Here is a 16,969-nt window from a genome sequence, read left to right as displayed (position 1 = left end):
GTTATTCGGTACAAAATAGTGTTCCAGAAAATTTGATGGTCAACATTTTCGGTAGTTACCGGAGAACTTGAACATTAAGTTTTTCGGAAGTTTTAAATAATTGTTTTTAATTAATTATAATTATATAAGTAATTGTGATTTATTTACTTTAATTGTTTAATTTTCAGTGGACACGCGAGGAAGAGACGACAAAATCATACGAATTACACGTGACACTAATACTTCTACATCGTCCGCGATGAATCCCCCAGAGAGGATTCGACCGGCAACTTCAAGGAGAAGAAGACGGATGATCATTGAAGACAACGATGAGGGACATCATGATCATGTGACTATGTATCAGCAAGAGGAGTCTTCTATATTGCATGAGGAGGATGTGGTACATAAACAGGTGGATGTACATGAGCAGGAGGAGGTGGCACCTGCTCATTAGGGAGAGCATATGGAGGAGGGGTATGCTGGAGTTGAGGGACCTGGTGAGCTCACACGGTATCGTGGAGGACCTTATGATTTGTCTGTCCTTACACGATATGTTTTAGCTAGACTATGGTTTGGTGAGGTATATTTAATTAATTATTACTTGTAATGCATTAAAAATATTTAAATTAATTATTATTTTTGGTCTATATTTAATTTTAATGTCATATATTTTCTTTGTATACATGAGCGACCATTGCTAAAAATTGTTGCGCATGAAAAAATAATCTTGTTGTCATAAAATTTAAAAATTACCCAAATATCTTAAATCCAATCATAAAGTATTATATACCAAAATATTTTCTAACTCAAAATATTTCAAATGAACACTCGTTACAATACACGTTCAAATATCCATAATAATACTTTATAAAGTGTAAGTCCTACAACAATATTATTCGAGATCTGTAAAAACAATTGATAGGAAATTGCAAGTATAATTATAAAGTCACGATTAATAAGACATAAACTCTTAGTTATAAAGTCACAATTATTTATCTATTCATCATAATCAAATTCTTAAAAAGTTTGCAAACGTTTATCTTTAAATTATAAATATTGTAGTGGTCAAATGATATAATAGATATTAAAATATAAAAAAAAAATTAATTAAACTAAATACTAATATAATAAATAAATAAATAAATAATATATTTATATAAATGCGGGTGTGGGGCGGAGTGAGTACTATAGTACCCATACCTGCTTAATTTTGCGGGTAATTATCTGTCTCCGTGTCCATACCCATTATGCGAATTTTAACCCTACCCATTGTGGGTTTTTGTGTGGATACCCACTAGGTCTGGATCTAATTGTCATCCCTAGATCCATTGGTATCTATGTGTTTACTTTGAGATCAATAAATAAATAATTGAGCATTGTAAGGATGACACACATTGTGACTTGCGTTCAATTAGACATTAGAACAAAGAGACAATTATTGCACAACATATTTTTGTCGCTGACATGTTGAAACCATATTATCGAGTTTCTCATGATTTGTGTAGTAATGATGGATTGTTAGATGTCAATCATTGTTTATTATATTTTATATTAGGCTCAATTGCAGTTTTAGTCCCTCTATTATTATCAATTCATAGAATTGGTCCATCTATTTTAAAAGTTGACACTTTTTGTCAATTCCTCATATTTTTGAACTAAAAAATGATAATTTGACATATTTTCGATGACATGACATACAATTCTATGATATAAAAACATCTAGATGCATTAATTTTTTATATGTCATTAATTAAATTAAAAATATGAAAAAGTTCCAAAATTGAAATCTAAGTTTTTACGACATTTTATTCAAATTTCATGAATGTTAATCATTTTACGTCATTTTATCATATGTCACATTATTTAAATCGTAAAACATCCCACATCATTATTTTTAGTTAAAAAATCAGAGAGATAAATCAAAATTGTCGACTTTTGAAATAAGGAACCAATTTCGTGAATCAAAAAAATTTGAAGACTAAAAAGTTCAATTAAACCTTTATATTATATTAGATATATAATATTTAATATTATTATAATTTAGTGAGAAATTATAAAGGTCACATGTATAGAGTACTTAGAGCATAACGAACCATCAAATTAAATTAGATTTTATTTAATTAGATGTTAATTGTATCAAATCATATTTAATACATTAATATATTTATATTTATTTAATTGTATATAATTTGATAAAATAAACGAAAATGGACGATTAATTGAATTAAATATGAATTAATTTAATTAATAATTTTATTTAATTAAATATAATTATTTATGATTAATTTTAAGTTGGACTCGAAATATGAATTTTAAGGTTTTAGTGAATCATTCTTTATAAATAGAATAAAAACACACTCTCCAAATCTTGATTGTCACCACCTTCATAAAATAATAGCTAGTACCACATTTCGTTTTGTACCTGCGTGGACTATGTAAAGACGTCAATAATTTTAATGCGTTGTGGTTAAAATCAAAATATAGTCATTCATTATTTATTTATTATAAAAGATTATGAGTTCTAATTAAATTAAGATATTGAGTTGTCCAAAGGGTATATGCCAGTCCTTCATTTGAGATTTTAATGGTGCTCAAACACAAGTTTCTCTGTGTATATATAGACAATAAGATGATCATCATTTTTGTAAAATCCAAATCATACCATCCTAATAGTGCTAAAGAATTCTTCAAGTACTAGTTTATCAATGGAAGACAAAAATCAACATATTGCAAAGATAGAATCCGATGAATTGGTAGACATGTTTGAGTAGAATAAATCACTCTTATTATGTTGATAGTAAATAACAATTTATATTCACTATGCTAATGTAATACTTAATTTTAATTTATTCCCTATATATAAAGATAACAATTGCCGTTTAAGTTTTCAACAATGAGATTTATGAAGAGTTTGGCTTTAAGTTTTCAACAATAAGATCTGTTCCAACAATTCTAGTAATAGTACTAATTTTTTGTGTTATATTAATTTTATGATATGGTTTCACATACTTATCTATTGTATTTTATGTTTATGTGTTTTTTGGACTATTAGTACCTTTATTTAAAATTATAGCAATATTAAAAATTAATAATTGTTTTTCTACTCCGTCGAACTTCATACAAACAAACGGAGTGTGTTGGTGTAAGTAGTAAAATAACTAACTTAACAAAACGTTAGCCAGAAAAAGAGAAAATAATGAACAGCGTAACCATAATCTCTTTCAAACCATGGATTCCTCGCAACGTGCTTTTTCCCAAAATCCATTCCACACAAAAATCCACAACAATAGTTCGTGCGAATCTTCAAGATTCTCAACCACCACCAAATTCCATCGTCACAAACCAGCAACAACAACTCAACCTTTCCGTTCTTCGCTTCACATTAGGTCTCTCTCTTTCTCGCGTGCGCACTCACACACACGTGTGGATTTTTGAGATTGTTTGTTTAATTTAATTGATTTATGTGTTTATTTTTTTGGTTGATGAATTAATTCAGGGATAGCTGGTTTTGATGAATCTTACTTGCCTAGATGGATTGGTTATGCTTTCGCTTCACTTCTTCTCTTAAATCACTTCCTTGGTTCTCATTCTATTACTATACCTCAGCTTGTAAGATTTCATTATATATATATATATATATATATATATATATATATATATATTTTCCCTTTTTTTTATTCAATTAAATTTATTTAATGGGTTGAATTTGCTTTGGTTATGCAAATATTACATTTTTTGTATTTAGTTTTCTATTTAAATTTCATCTATGAAGCATAATTTGGATTAACTGTAGTCGACTGCGGGAACATCTGAACCGCCTGATTAAGATCAGACGGTTTATCTTTCAAGTTTGGATTTTACTTGTTTTTTATTTTAAAATCTGAACTTAAAATCTAGACTGTCTAATCTTAGTTCCACCGCTACCTAACTGCACTGTAGTCGGAGGGACCAATTGCAATGAATTCCGGTCTTATTCACCGACAAAACATTGACATTGACACTGACACACATTAACAAGGATAATAATTTGAGAAATGAAAGAAATTAAATGTGACTACACATGTTAGTGTTGTACATTTGTATATAAAAAGAATGTGTTATCCCCAATGTGTAGCACAAATGGTTGAGCAGGGACGTCTTGAAGGAGTTTAAGAAGAACTAGTGTTCAAACCCTATTCGGCAACATAACATACCAATATTAACAACTAGTAACATTTACTTAAACAAAGAGAATGATTAGGGAATATAAATGCACAATTACTATTTTTTGTGAAAAATAAGGTTTTAAATTGCAATCACACACCTTGGCGTTGATGAGCATTGCGGTTAAATGTAGCCGTTGTGGCCTCCATCGAGGTTGCAAACACATAAAATAAAAAACTTGATGTCGAGTTTCTCAAGGACTAAATATATATTTTAATTTCTTAGGAGGTCTCAGTGCTTTTTTTGTTTATCGGAGACTAATTTAGATATTCACTTTAAAATTTGTTGAGATTAAAATAAAATCATATTTGTAACCTTTATTTGTTTTTTGGGGGTGATCTTCAATTGCTGTCTTTTCCTTTATCATGTAGAGAACAGAGGTTTTGGGTCTGTCTTTAGCTTCCTTCTCAATTGTGCTTCCTTACCTTGGTAAATTTCTCAAGGTAACTTTACCTTTGTATATTAAGCATATCATTGCTTTAATCCTAAATAAATTCAGTAAGACTTGTGATAGATATATGTGGAGCTTCCATAAATTCAAAAAGGCTTGTAGTTATGACTCAAAATGGAATGCATTTGGAAAAACGCTTAACTAAGTGCTTATTACGAAAATGTGATTAAATTGTTTCCATACAAGTTGTGACCTGTTTTTATAAGCTATCTTAGAGAGCACGGTTAAATAAGCTGAAAATTGTTTATAGATATGTCATTAACTATTTTTGTAAGCTCACTCAAACGATCACAAGAAAGTACACCAATGGAGAAACCCAAATAAGTTTTTTATAAGTCAATCTAAATACACCTTAATATTTTGCATTTAGTATACGCAGCGCAAATATGTTTCACGTATGATATTGATCCTCATTTCCTCAGCCATGTCTGGAAAATTGTTAGGGTGCCCAACCAGTGGATCAAGCAACTCTCCCAGATGGAACGCAACAAATATTTGTTATGTCAACCGATATAGGGGATAGTATGAAGGAGGACCTGGCTTGGACTTCGTATATTTTGCTGCGTAATACAAATGCCATAGCTACGGTATGTCACATACATAATCATCATTACTTTATTAATTTTGTAGTTGATTTAAAGAAATCCATAGTTGGTTGATCGTTGATGTAGTCGGTCTTTTATACTATAATGGTTGGTTGATAGCTGATGTGGTCTGTCTTTAAGCTCTTGAAATGGAGCAACCTCCCCTCCCGCTTGAGTTTTATTGAAAACAAGAAAAGATGGAAACATGATATGGACAGTTGTGAGACTATATAGTATTTGCTGTATTGACATGAAATATGGGCATGATTGGATAAACACCTTAATTAAGCGTTCATATAAGTGTTTATGTATAAGTTATTTCTATAAAAATATAAAATAAAGTAAAATTGTTTTTATTTAAGGTATAAGTTATTTTCATAAGTTATCCTGAAGAGCATACAAAAATAAGCTGATAACAGTTTATTGACATTTCATATGATGTTTCCGTAAGCTCTATCAAACAGTCTCACAACTGCTTATGTAAATAGATAAGCTCAATTAAGTCAATTCATACAGATTTAGGATCAAAATTTGAAACTAATGCTTCAAAAGGTAGAATTGTCAAGAAACTAATGTGTAAAGTTTATGTGATTTCTGTTCCTATTAAGATTGGTGAAAATAGTTAATAGTTATGTATATAGTTAGATGATTACATTGTAGTTAAAGGTTAAGAAGTTATCATGTAAATATAAACATTAAACTCTGTTAGTTCTTCAGTTCAATTCGGCACTACCATTTTATCCTCGCAATCTTGCACAGTATTTTTTTCTGCTCGTAAGCTTTTATTTGTTTATCTTATTCTCGAAAAATTCCAATGTGTTCAGCTCATTTTTATTCAAGGAGAAATATGTGCAAGGGGCTACTGGAACATAAACGATGATTCATCGAAAGAAATTCTTCTTGGACAGTTTACGGAAAAAATTGAAAATGCCGGCCTCTGTGATTTGAAGGACACCCTATATTTTCCACAAGATACAGGTAATGATGATAGTCATAATAATTACAATATATATGGAGGTTGCATGTAGTTTTGAACAAAATGCTATTGTTTTGCGATATGCTATTCAATATAAAGTTTTGCCAAATAACAGTTAGAGTGGCGTTATAGCAATGTAGCGTAGCAAAATTTAAACAAGCCATTGTTTTCCGCAATCCGTTATTGACAACACCGCTACCATAAAGGACAGCTAACCTCATTTTCATACACAATGATGCGTTCTTTGAATATTTTGTATGGAGGGTATGCTAGATTTTAGTTTGGGTTTGTGCTCGATATTTTACCTGAGACCTTTCATTCCTTTCCTAACTGATTTAACAAAAAATATTAGAAACTGGAAATATGTTTTATACAAAAGTATAATCTTGCGTGGATATTATTGGAGAAAATGCATTTCTTTCCACAACAATATGACTTGGAACAGAAATTTCTACTATGTTTTTGTGGAAAAGGGTCTTTAGCCAATTGAACTGAATCATAGAGATTATTTACAGTTGCAGCACCATGTAGCAACCTCTAGAATTGTTAGATTTAGAGACAGAAAAATTTCTTTCTCAAGATCTAAATCTGAGTCGAATAGATAACTTCTGAATTGTATTACTCCTACATTAAGGCTGCACATGATATTATTACTAGCAATAAAGGTCTTACTGTATTAAGTGCATCCACTCTTTATTAGTATGCCTTACATTTTCTCGTACCTTTGTTCAAATAATGTGGAATTTTGATGAATGTTTCAGATTCTGAATTTCAGGATCTGGTACCTAAAGGGACTCGCTCCCTTCTGGTGCAGCCAATATTACAAGTTTCTATCAAGAGTGCTACTGATTTACAAAAACCAGTAGGATTTATTCTGCTGGTCTCGACCATGAGGTATGCATTTAGCGTTAAAGACAGAGCTTGGATTGCAGCTGTGGCCAACAAGCTTAGAGGTAACAGATTTGTAGATGAATTTAAACTTCATTTTTTTTATTAGTCAAGTAAGTCTGAATTCCATTAGAGGCCTTTTTATTCATATCTAGACACGAGTCTTCCATGCAGATTTATTATTATCTGATTGGTTTTTCATTTTGATGTTTCTGTTGAGTTGTTTGAAATTCTGTTATGATATTCTGTTGTACAGAGGATAGATTCAAATAATGTTATCACTATAAGCATGGGATTTAATTATACACATTGAGGGATTAATCTCTCAAGCATTCAGAACCACGTTCAATCTCATATATAACTGCTCCAAATCAATGGATGCATCTTAAATTTGACTTGAATTTGAATAATTAACATTTCTAATTTAATTCTGCACCATAGTCCATATTATTCTATTTTTTTTATAAATGAATGTTAGTAGTTAGTATATATGTTATAGGGGATGGAGAAATGTTAGAGTAGGGATTGAACCCCGAACCTCTTGCATATAACTCTTTCGGTGTCCCTAGCTAAACCACTAGGCTATTCCTTTGGGGAGGTTCATGTTACTTTATATTCTCTTTGTTACTCATTTTTCTGTTATCACTGTATATTAACAAAAGGCTCCATGGCATACGTACCCTCGTCTCTTTCCAATTTTTTCCCTTCTACTTTTCAAACCTCTGCGATGTTTGTTTACAGGCTGATTCGGACTTCCCTCAAAAAAGTTCAGTTCAATTTTATATAAGTGGATTGAAGAGGTAGAGTATTTTCTGCAATGGTGATAAGGAGGTAACAAAAAGAATGTGTAAGTAATAGTAGAAGCAGAATGACATAAAGAAACTAAAAAAAATCAGAATTCATATAGTCAGGTACTTCCTCTTGAATGAAATATAAGTAAAAAATATATTTAAAAAGTTGATATATTTGGTCTAGAATGTTTCTGATGACTAGTACCAAGTTTGGCATGATATACACATCTTTAATATCATGCTTGGCGGTGTATTAATGCAGCTTGTTGACCAGATGATCAGAAGAAATACATTTGCCAGAATATGTGGAATTAAATTGGATTACAAGATTATTCAAAATCTCGAAATTTTGTTTTAACTATCAACCATTTGATCTTTTTAATATGGTTCAGGTTTGTTTGACTGTGAATTTAGAATTCCCTGGTTGCAAATGAAGTGAAGTGAAATTTTGTATTTGATGGAAGGCTTATAAGGACCAAGCTGTGCATACATATTCCATTATTTTCCAGAACCTGTATCTCTTCTTGCCTTGTGGCACAAACAAATGTACAAGTAATCTTATGAGGTATATCAAGATTAAACATTTTTGTACTAGCTTTTATATGTTTATTTCACATTTAATTATTTGTATCTTTCTCTTTTGGGGATATCATGCATTTTCACATGAGGTGCCTGTACATGCACATGTTTATAATTATTTAACTTTTGCTTGCAATGATTCATTTATGCTTAATATGTGCTTGATTTTAACCATGTTATTATGTAATATTTCTTAAGTGGTAAACTATTCTGATTGGAGTATAGAAGAGCAATTAAAGACTATAATGAAGTTAGGGATTTGCAGCAAAATTATGTTAGCAAAACTCATACATACACTAATGCGAAAAGAGAGATATTGCAGGTCTGAATTTGCATCCCGACGTATCTTTTTTATCATTTGAGATTCACTTACATAACTCAATCAAGTATTTATTATTATGAACTTTTATTACTAAATCCCTATATACCAACATTATTTAGATTCTGTCAAATCTAAAGTTAATTTTAAATTAAATAACACATTAAAATTTATTTTATGGAGTAGTTTTTTTATATGTTTTTATATAAAAACATGAGAGAACCATTTAGTCAGGAAGACTGGACTAGCAAATTATTCGTCCGTACATTAAGAAACAATACGATTCATGATCATATTACATTTATTCTTAGAAGAACATTTTATAGTTTACTTAGTTTTGAAAAGAAAAACATGTATATCCCCTCCCTTCAAAATTTTCTTCCCAAACAAACCCTAATTTACTTTACTTTTGAACAACAGAAAATCAGTATTATTTTTTCGAGTGTACGATGAAACTCATGTCTAGTAACCAGGCCGTGGTAGCTATCAGCTAGACCACATAATAATTTATCACCCTTTTAAAATAAAAACACTTTCCCCAAAGTAAACTGAATATGCACATGATAAACAAAGCTAGAACCTGAAATGCGAACAACCAAACATGGCATACCCTAAACCTAATGGCACCTATTAGGCCTTTCTGTTATATACACACTTCATTCAGGCCAAACGAAAACAAAAACGACTTTTTTATATACACATATTTAGGGAATTGGATTCCACACAGTTACTGCGTCCGTGCAGTAACTGATTTGGACCGACTGATCTGAGATGTATGGTTGAGATCTAATACTATGTGAAACTACCGAAATCAGTACTACGTCATTTCGATCACAGATAAACGGCCAAGATTCATGAAACTGCATATCTAGTCATGTCTCAATGAACATCAGAAGGCACTGGTAACCCCTTACCAAAGCAACTGCTACTACCACTTATGTTAGCCAGAGTTTCATCTTTGCAATTCCCAATTGATTTAGGTTTCAAATTAGGGTTTCTACATTTTGGACAAGTAAAATGGGTGGGAACAGGTTGTGAATCATGAATGTTAGAACATATAGTATGCTGCCACACTCCACATTTATCACAAGCCAACATTCTCTCACCATCATCATCCTTAGCACCACAGCTGCAATCGACAGTCCACCTCTCAAGTCCCCGTTCCATTTTGAACTTGCTCAATCCATTCTTGCTGATGCATCGTCCTCGGATGCAAACCACTTCTGCTGATCCTAACAAGAGTTTGATTTGTGTGGAATCATCTACATCGTTATAGCCAAGTAAGCCGTCGACTACAAATCTTCTGAACATGAGATATACATCTTCAAAAGCATTTACTGCTTCGTTTTTAAGGTCGGATATGGTTGCATTTATGGGTAGGACAACCAGTTCTGCTGGAATTGTGGGATTTTCACTTTCGTCGATAAGTTCCACGTGACATGAGAAGCGTATTTTGTAAAAATCTTTCATTGGCAACATCTCTGGCCTATAATCTTTTACTAGCTGCTTACAGTTAAGAAGTTTCTGAGCTGAGCTCATTACAGGAATCTGTATTCCCTCAGGGACACAGTTCTGCATCATCGGAGAGTTGAGCAAATACCCGTACAAATATTTCAAGTCATATAGGAGGCTCTCTTTAGATGGACGCTTTGAGCCTAAAGAATAATTGTTTGATGTTTTTCCATCACAAGAATTGTTTGCAGCCTCAAGTCTGCAGTAAATAGAAGCACGATGGTACGTTACAAAAGAACAAATTCAGAAACAAATAAATAAATGACATGGCAAATAAAATAAATCAACCATACGAGAATCTTCTAAATAGTACTCTACTGAATTGCCATTTCAAAAAAGTATTACTAAACTGCATAAAATGCTTTAAGAAAAACATCAATGTTTCAAGGCTCACACTCAATATTAAGAAAACGTTATTAGGCTACTTAAGCGTTTAGTGTTTTATAATAATTATACAGAATAATAGATCGAATGTATTTAAAATTGTGCTTTAGACAATCCTAATGCATGGTAAACCAAATAAAAAGCATCAGACTTACACCATGACGCCATTAAAGTAATAAAACAAAGCGCTATGATATGTTGTTTCATATAAATCATAAAAATGATGCATTCATATATTTAGTGATTTTTCCATTTTCCAGTATCAGATTGTATGACGTCATTTTAAATTGCCGAAATAAAAGATGCAGAAGAATAAAACAAATTAAGAACAGAGTGAAGTCTAACCTGTACTCCAAAGCTCCAGTCTCAGGATTGTGTCGGGTATTAACAATCATTGAACCCAAGACCACCTTTCCACCGAGTTCTCCAAGGCAGTAATCAAGCAGCTCTGAAGAGGCCACCTTGTAGACAGAACCCTTAAGAGCTCGTGAGCTCACCCAATTGGAGCGAGACACAGCACGCAGCACTCTGAGCATGGCTTCCTCAACACGTACCACATCACTCTGTCCCCAGGAACATGACACTCCCATGGCGTCAAAGCTGCGCTTCTTACAGGTGATACTTTCAGCCTTTGATGAAGTCTTGATAGAGTCATGAAGCAAACTCATCAGAAGACGGAAGAGGTCTCTTATATTTACAAGCTGATGCTCCGACAAAGACTGGTAAAATGAGATGATGCCTTGCACACAAGAGTGGGGCTTCCAGCCCTCAGAGAGGAAAACGGACAAGGGTAAGTTGGACAAGCTTTCAACAGCAGTCTTATATGCTTCCTGTGTGAGACCATAGCTACCAGAGCCAAATTGATAACCCCATTCACCATACCAGGGATGTCCCCTCATGAGGGCATGGATCAAACGGTACTCAAGCCCATATTTCTTTGAAACATCCATCACACTAACTTTTCTGCTCATAAAGAAAAGTAAAGACACATACACATTTAACTCAAAGCTACATCAAGAAGGTTTAGGGATTTACAGATGCCCAAAAAGTTTAGAATGTATGTGTATTGTATTGTATTACATCTGATCTTTAAAACATAGTCCCCAACCTAAACAAAATAGGTAAATGCATAAATGATGCCACATTTAATTTAAGCAATAATCAGTTTTTTCAAAGAAGTTTGTTAAATTTTTCTTATACACCGCCAAATACATGACACAAGTTTCATGGTTAAGTAATTACATGATAGCAATTGAAAGTATTGATCCAAAACGAACAACTTACTTAATCATTAACAATCTAGAAGCAGTAATTGGAACCAAAAGATTCCTAACCTGACAGCAAGTGTCTTGCAGAGCCGATCCCAGAAGTCCATGATAAGGGAGCCAGAAAGAAATCTTGAGCCTCCTTCTCTTCCATTAACACGAAGAAGATGCCCATAACCATTGGCATGAACCACACCATGTAAAAGATGAGTAGTGCTCTCCAATTGTTGGTACACCCAATCTTCAACATCATCTGTGCTTATCACATGGTTGCAAGACTTGCACCTGAAGGTTCAAAGCATTATGCAAACCATAACAGGACTATTATGCTATAATAATTAAAAGATACTAATGTGAGCTATCAAATTATGAGTCACAGCCACTGTGATAATTTCAAAATATAATCTCAATGACTGGACAATCATCTCAATGACCACAGAGAGTATGCTATAATTTCAAAATATAACTGCAGTTATAATTTCTCGCATAAATCATCTCAATTCCATTCTTATGGGTTACGACCACTGTTATCCATCTCTGCCAAACATCCACAAAACCAAATTCAAGGTCATCATAGCACCTTCCCAACAAGTAGACATTGCTCCCAATTTGAGTTAAATTTTCTAACAATTGCTAATAATTTTCATAAATATTACCTTCACATCATAAACACTATTAGAGTTAACTTAAAATAAATAATAATATTTCTATCAACAATCTAAGACTCAAACTACAACAGGCAATAATAAGCCTTCACCTTGATCCTAACCCAAGTTTCATGCTAATGGAGCTAATCACATGGAATCAGCTGAAATTGAAACATGAAAAAGTGAAATACTAAGGGGTTTGCAAAAATATTTCTTGTTTTTATTTCTTAAAATTTGTGATAATTTTACTCATTAATAAGGAAGTAAGAGACTCTTGAATTGAACAATTTGTCTATATTTCTAGAAACAATGGAAATGTAAAAAAAAATCATTATTGTCATAAATGCATCTCCATTAACTAGCATTTCATTTTATCTTCGAGACAATAATTTACTTCAAGAGCCGCTTATCAAGGTAAAACGAACACACATTTTAAGAAATGAAAACAGGAAATGTTTTCACAAATTAATTGGCCCCTAAAAGCCCCTCTCAACTTTGGGACATATAGACCTTCAATTCAGCAATTAACCCTATTTCGACATTTTTGAAAATATATCAGTAGCTGTTTTGCATTTGAAAATAAGATAAATTTACATGTCATTAAAAGATATTTGAGCAGTGTTGTCAAATAGTGATTATAGCGTTATAGTGTAGCGAAGTTTAAACAAGTCGCTTATGTCACACGATATGCTATTCAGTACAAAGCATTGTCAAACAACGGCAACACTATAGTGTAGTGGAACTTGAAATGCTATTTTCGCAATCTGCAATTGAGAACCCTGAATAGGATTACAACATAGCACTCATTCAAAGTTCCAAGTCAATTAATCCAAAAGAACAAAAAAAAAAAAAAAAAATTTAAAAACAACAAAGAAAAAGGGGTTTCCATGAAACAAAAAATAAGCTTATTGGTGGTTGCGTGGGATAGTACTAACTTGGATTCTGACAAACGCAAGATATCTCCACAGCACATGCATGGCTTGTGATACCCACCAATAGAGCTCCCATCAGCCTTTATGATAAAATGGTAACGTTTCCCACACACCGGGTGTCCACTCCAACCTAATCCATCACACCATATATTTCAAAATTTTCACATTACAAAAGAACACAATTGATAATTAAAAATTAATTAAAACCTAAATAGAAATTATAATGGCAAAACCAATCATTTTCTTAACTACAACCAAAAAAAAGTGCTGCACACAAAATGTAAAGTTCAATGTGAAAGGTCCACATTATCCGGTCATGCATAGTTGGGCCACAGATAATAGGTGTCACATTATAGCTCCTTGACGTGGGGCTCATTTAACTTACTTCCACAGGGTCCCGCCACGCTATTTTATTTTATTCTCTAGCTACTATTGCATATGCATTGTATCGAGTCACATTCACAATCACATTCGCATGCTTATACAAATAAAACAACTAATTATTTTTTTCAGTTACACCCAAATAATTTCCTGACGTGAATTGAGGTGAAGTAATCTATTTGAGTGCAACAGAAAGAAAAAAAGTGAAAAAAACAATCACCTTCACATCTTCGTATTGAGCAAAAAAATATGGGTCTAATTTTCATATAAACGATTTTTAGTTATTTTAGTACTAGAAATACTCTAATTAGTTTTTTTATTAAAAAAAAAACTCATAAATAGTCATTAATCACTAATTATAAATACTAGTAGTACAATAAAGTATGCATTAATTATTCTTATGAGAAAGTAATTATTTTATTTTTAAGAGATATAGTACTAATTCCTATATTTCCTAAAAAAATCTTAATAATCTTAAAATTCATGAATCTAAACTCGTCTCATTTTAAGAAAGCAGCATTCATTTTTCATTTTCCATTTTATTTTCATTTTCCTCTGACGCTACCGGAGCAAAGAAAAACGTGATCGGAAACAAACCGATTAAAACAAAAAGCAATACTGAAAAGCAGAATCGTTTAACTACGTACGAGTCAACTCACCAACAACTCGGCACTGATCACAGTACACAGATCTAGATCTAGCCACATCCTCTTCAACAACATCAAGGCATACAACCGGTTCCAGTCCATCCTCCACCACCGCATTTGAGTCGTCACCGCCGATTCTGAACATGATCTGCCACGTCAGCAAGTGAGGGAAAAGTGCGGATTGTGGAGGGAGAAGCGCGTGCTTCGTTAGAAACGAACGTACATTCGTCCGGAATGGTTCGCCGGAGAAGTTAACTTCCGAAGGTGGTGGGAAGGTGTGGAAATCGAAGGTTGGTTTTCTCTTAGGACGGTTTAGTAGTTTTTCTCCGGTTACGTTCATGGTGGAAATGAGCGCGTGGTGGAGTTGGAGAGAGATGGGAAGGGAAATAGAGTGGGGGAGGAATGGAAGGTTCTAGATGTTGGTGATCCGACGGTGGAGAATGAAAAGTGTGATTGTGAGAGAGAGAGATGGTTTGGTTTGGTGTTTAGATTTGGATAGTGTGATTTGATCCTCGTTTTGGATTAATCTTTGATTAAATAATATTTGGACATATATAAGAAAATTAATTTAAAAAATAAGTTTAAAAGAATGTTATCAAAACCGAACCGAACCGGTCGGTTTAATCGGTTGAACTATGAACCAGGCCTGATTCCGGTCCGGATAGCCTGTAGAAACCGCTCGTATGTTTGAATCGGGAAAAATTGTAAAAAGCGGATCGAACCGATAGAAATGGGATGAACCACAGAACCAGTAGCGGGTTTCGGAAACCGGCCGGTGTGCAGGTGCATGAGATGATATTGCATTTAGTTGAATATTAACATGGGTCTAAGTTATATGATCATTATCCTATTTTTAACTATTATTTATTATCATGTTTTAGGTTTTATTTGTTTATTATTCATTTTAATTAATTATTTATAAAATTTATCACTATATTTGTTTTGGTAAAAAAAATTATTTATTTATTTAAATATTATTATACTTCAATCAATTAAACTATATTCTAAAAATTTTGTTAGTTCAATCTTCGATTTGTTTTTTAAGATATTGATTTAAAAGTGATATAAATAAAGTTATTTTACACTGATAATAATCAATCACATGTTGTACAATAAATAAAACACTACACTGCCTTTAATCTATTAAAAAATATTAAAAACATATAACAAAAAATAAAATAAGAGAAAAAAAGATTTTAAAATTTTGACAAAGTAGATTGGTAATAGTTAGAGTCACAAGTGTCACATGTAATATTTGGTGGATGATGTATTAAAAATGTTAAAGAATTTTTTTTGTCATGTAGAAAGTTTATGGATCCTCGATGGAGTAGTCTAATGATTTTGTACAAAATTCAAGGTTTAATATCTGAAAATTTAACATTTTTTCTCTCTCTAATATATATATAGTCATATTAACATTTGCCCATAAAAAAAATAGACAATTTATGATTAGAGATGACAATTCACCTCTCGATTGTGTAGGTATCTGCAAAAATTATATGTAATAAATAAGATAAGAATTCACACTACAAGTTTGGGTATGTAACTGAATGATTAATTGCAAAATTGAATAGATATGAGTGTGAGTACGGTGTTGAATGTTATAGTTTCATGTAAGGAGAGTATCACCATCCCTATTTATGGAACTTTTAATCAAAGTTTAAAGTATGTTTAGTGTGCATGATACTATAAAAACATAACATGATATGATACAATATAAATTATTTATGATACGGTTATTGTCACAAACTATTGTAAAAATACAATGACATATCAAAATCAATGACTATAGTCTATTTTTTCTTAACCTAAATATTATAACATTATTTTTTTTCATGCATTTGATATATCATACATTCAATCATAAGTCATTGTTTAGTCTGATAAAATTTGGATATATGATTCTCTTTTGGGTCAATTTAGTTTGGATTTGGTTCCTTAGTTTTATTTGAAGTATGTTTAAAAAAAAATGTGCATCTCATCGTGACATGATGTGATATATATTATATTTAAATAAAAATTTATCATAGCAACCAATTGCATACTATTTTTTTTAAATTAATTAATTTATAGTACTTTTAAATGTTATAAATTAATAAGAAAATATTAAAAATAAATAAATAAACAATGAAATAATTTAATATTAAAAAAACTAATTGCCACTACTAAATAAATATTTTCAAATTTTGAAAAAGATAATAATAACAAAATAATATTCTATTTCGTTTAAATAAAGGTATGATATATATTATGTATAAATAAAAAAAGTACCTTCGTAAAAAAATAATTATTTTAAAAATTTAATTAATATTCATATTTTTACAATTTTGAATAATAATATATTAGATTATATAAAATGATAAAATTACTCTTGTGATAAAATCATACATATTTTTAAAATCAATTATTAATATTTTACTTTTAAATTTAA

At 31.6% G+C, this 16,969-nt stretch overlaps 2 protein-coding genes across 12 annotated transcripts; one reads left to right on the top strand and one right to left on the bottom strand.

Annotated features, from left to right (window-relative positions):
• Window positions 1-3,108: 3,108 nt before the first annotated feature.
• On the top strand, window positions 3,109-8,860 carry LOC101503589 (protein COFACTOR ASSEMBLY OF COMPLEX C SUBUNIT B CCB2, chloroplastic). 10 transcript variants are annotated; one of them, XR_012161534.1, is made up of 8 exons: window positions 3,109-3,365; window positions 3,476-3,588; window positions 4,554-4,625; window positions 5,077-5,220; window positions 6,042-6,195; window positions 6,969-7,146; window positions 7,823-7,992; window positions 8,265-8,605. XR_012161534.1 is itself a non-coding variant. In XM_004512566.4 (7 exons), the coding sequence occupies exons 1-7, from the start codon at window positions 3,176-3,178 to the stop codon at window positions 7,825-7,827; spliced, it is 870 nt and encodes a 289-aa protein (XP_004512623.1). In that variant the 5' UTR covers window positions 3,110-3,175; the 3' UTR covers window positions 7,828-8,605. The 10 variants fall into 10 exon arrangements, 2 of the variants coding, with proteins under 2 accessions (XP_004512623.1, XP_073220354.1); XR_012161531.1 differs by adding an exon at window positions 8,650-8,860 and having other exon boundaries at window positions 3,110-3,365; window positions 6,955-7,146; window positions 7,823-8,437; XR_003474494.2 differs by having other exon boundaries at window positions 3,110-3,365; window positions 6,955-7,146; window positions 7,823-7,881.
• Window positions 8,861-9,231: 371 nt separating this feature from the next.
• Window positions 9,232-15,062, bottom strand: LOC101503268 (PHD finger protein At1g33420-like). Of its 2 annotated transcripts, none has more exons than XM_073364252.1 (5): window positions 14,539-15,062; window positions 13,514-13,640; window positions 12,001-12,216; window positions 11,012-11,629; window positions 9,232-10,481 (listed from the first exon to the last, which is right to left on the bottom strand). In XM_073364252.1, the coding sequence occupies exons 1-5, from the start codon at window positions 14,876-14,878 to the stop codon at window positions 9,650-9,652; spliced, it is 2,133 nt and encodes a 710-aa protein (XP_073220353.1). In that variant the 5' UTR covers window positions 14,879-15,062; the 3' UTR covers window positions 9,232-9,649. The 2 variants fall into 2 exon arrangements, with proteins under 2 accessions (XP_073220353.1, XP_004512621.1); XM_004512564.4 differs by having other exon boundaries at window positions 14,551-15,060.
• Window positions 15,063-16,969: the final 1,907 nt, after the last annotated feature.

Source organism: Cicer arietinum, chromosome 8 (assembly GCF_000331145.2).
Source record: "Cicer arietinum cultivar CDC Frontier isolate Library 1 chromosome 8, Cicar.CDCFrontier_v2.0, whole genome shotgun sequence".
Lineage (NCBI taxonomy): Eukaryota > Viridiplantae > Streptophyta > Magnoliopsida > Fabales > Fabaceae > Cicer > Cicer arietinum.
The sequence above is the reverse complement of the archived record's forward strand: the minus strand, read 5'-3'. Positions and strand labels throughout refer to the sequence as shown.

Excerpts from the sequence above, each read along its gene's own strand:
- LOC101503589 (XM_004512566.4), top strand. The coding sequence starts at position 3,176 with ATGAACAGCGTAACCATAATCTCTTTCAAACCATGGATTCCTCGCAAC. Across the intron at positions 4,626-5,076 it reads ACCTTGGTAAATTTCTCAAG|GGTGCCCAACCAGTGGATCA; the intron begins GTAACTTTACCT and ends GAAAATTGTTAG. Across the intron at positions 5,221-6,041 it reads ATACAAATGCCATAGCTACG|CTCATTTTTATTCAAGGAGA; the intron begins GTATGTCACATA and ends CAATGTGTTCAG.
- LOC101503268 (XM_073364252.1), bottom strand. The coding sequence starts at position 14,878 with ATGAACGTAACCGGAGAAAAACTACTAAACCGTCCTAAGAGAAAACCA. Across the intron at positions 13,641-14,538 it reads AGTTGTTGGTGAGTTGACTC|GTTGGAGTGGACACCCGGTG; the intron begins GTACGTAGTTAA and ends GTGATGGATTAG. Across the intron at positions 10,482-11,011 it reads ACTGGAGCTTTGGAGTACAG|ACTTGAGGCTGCAAACAATT; the intron begins GTTAGACTTCAC and ends TATTTACTGCAG.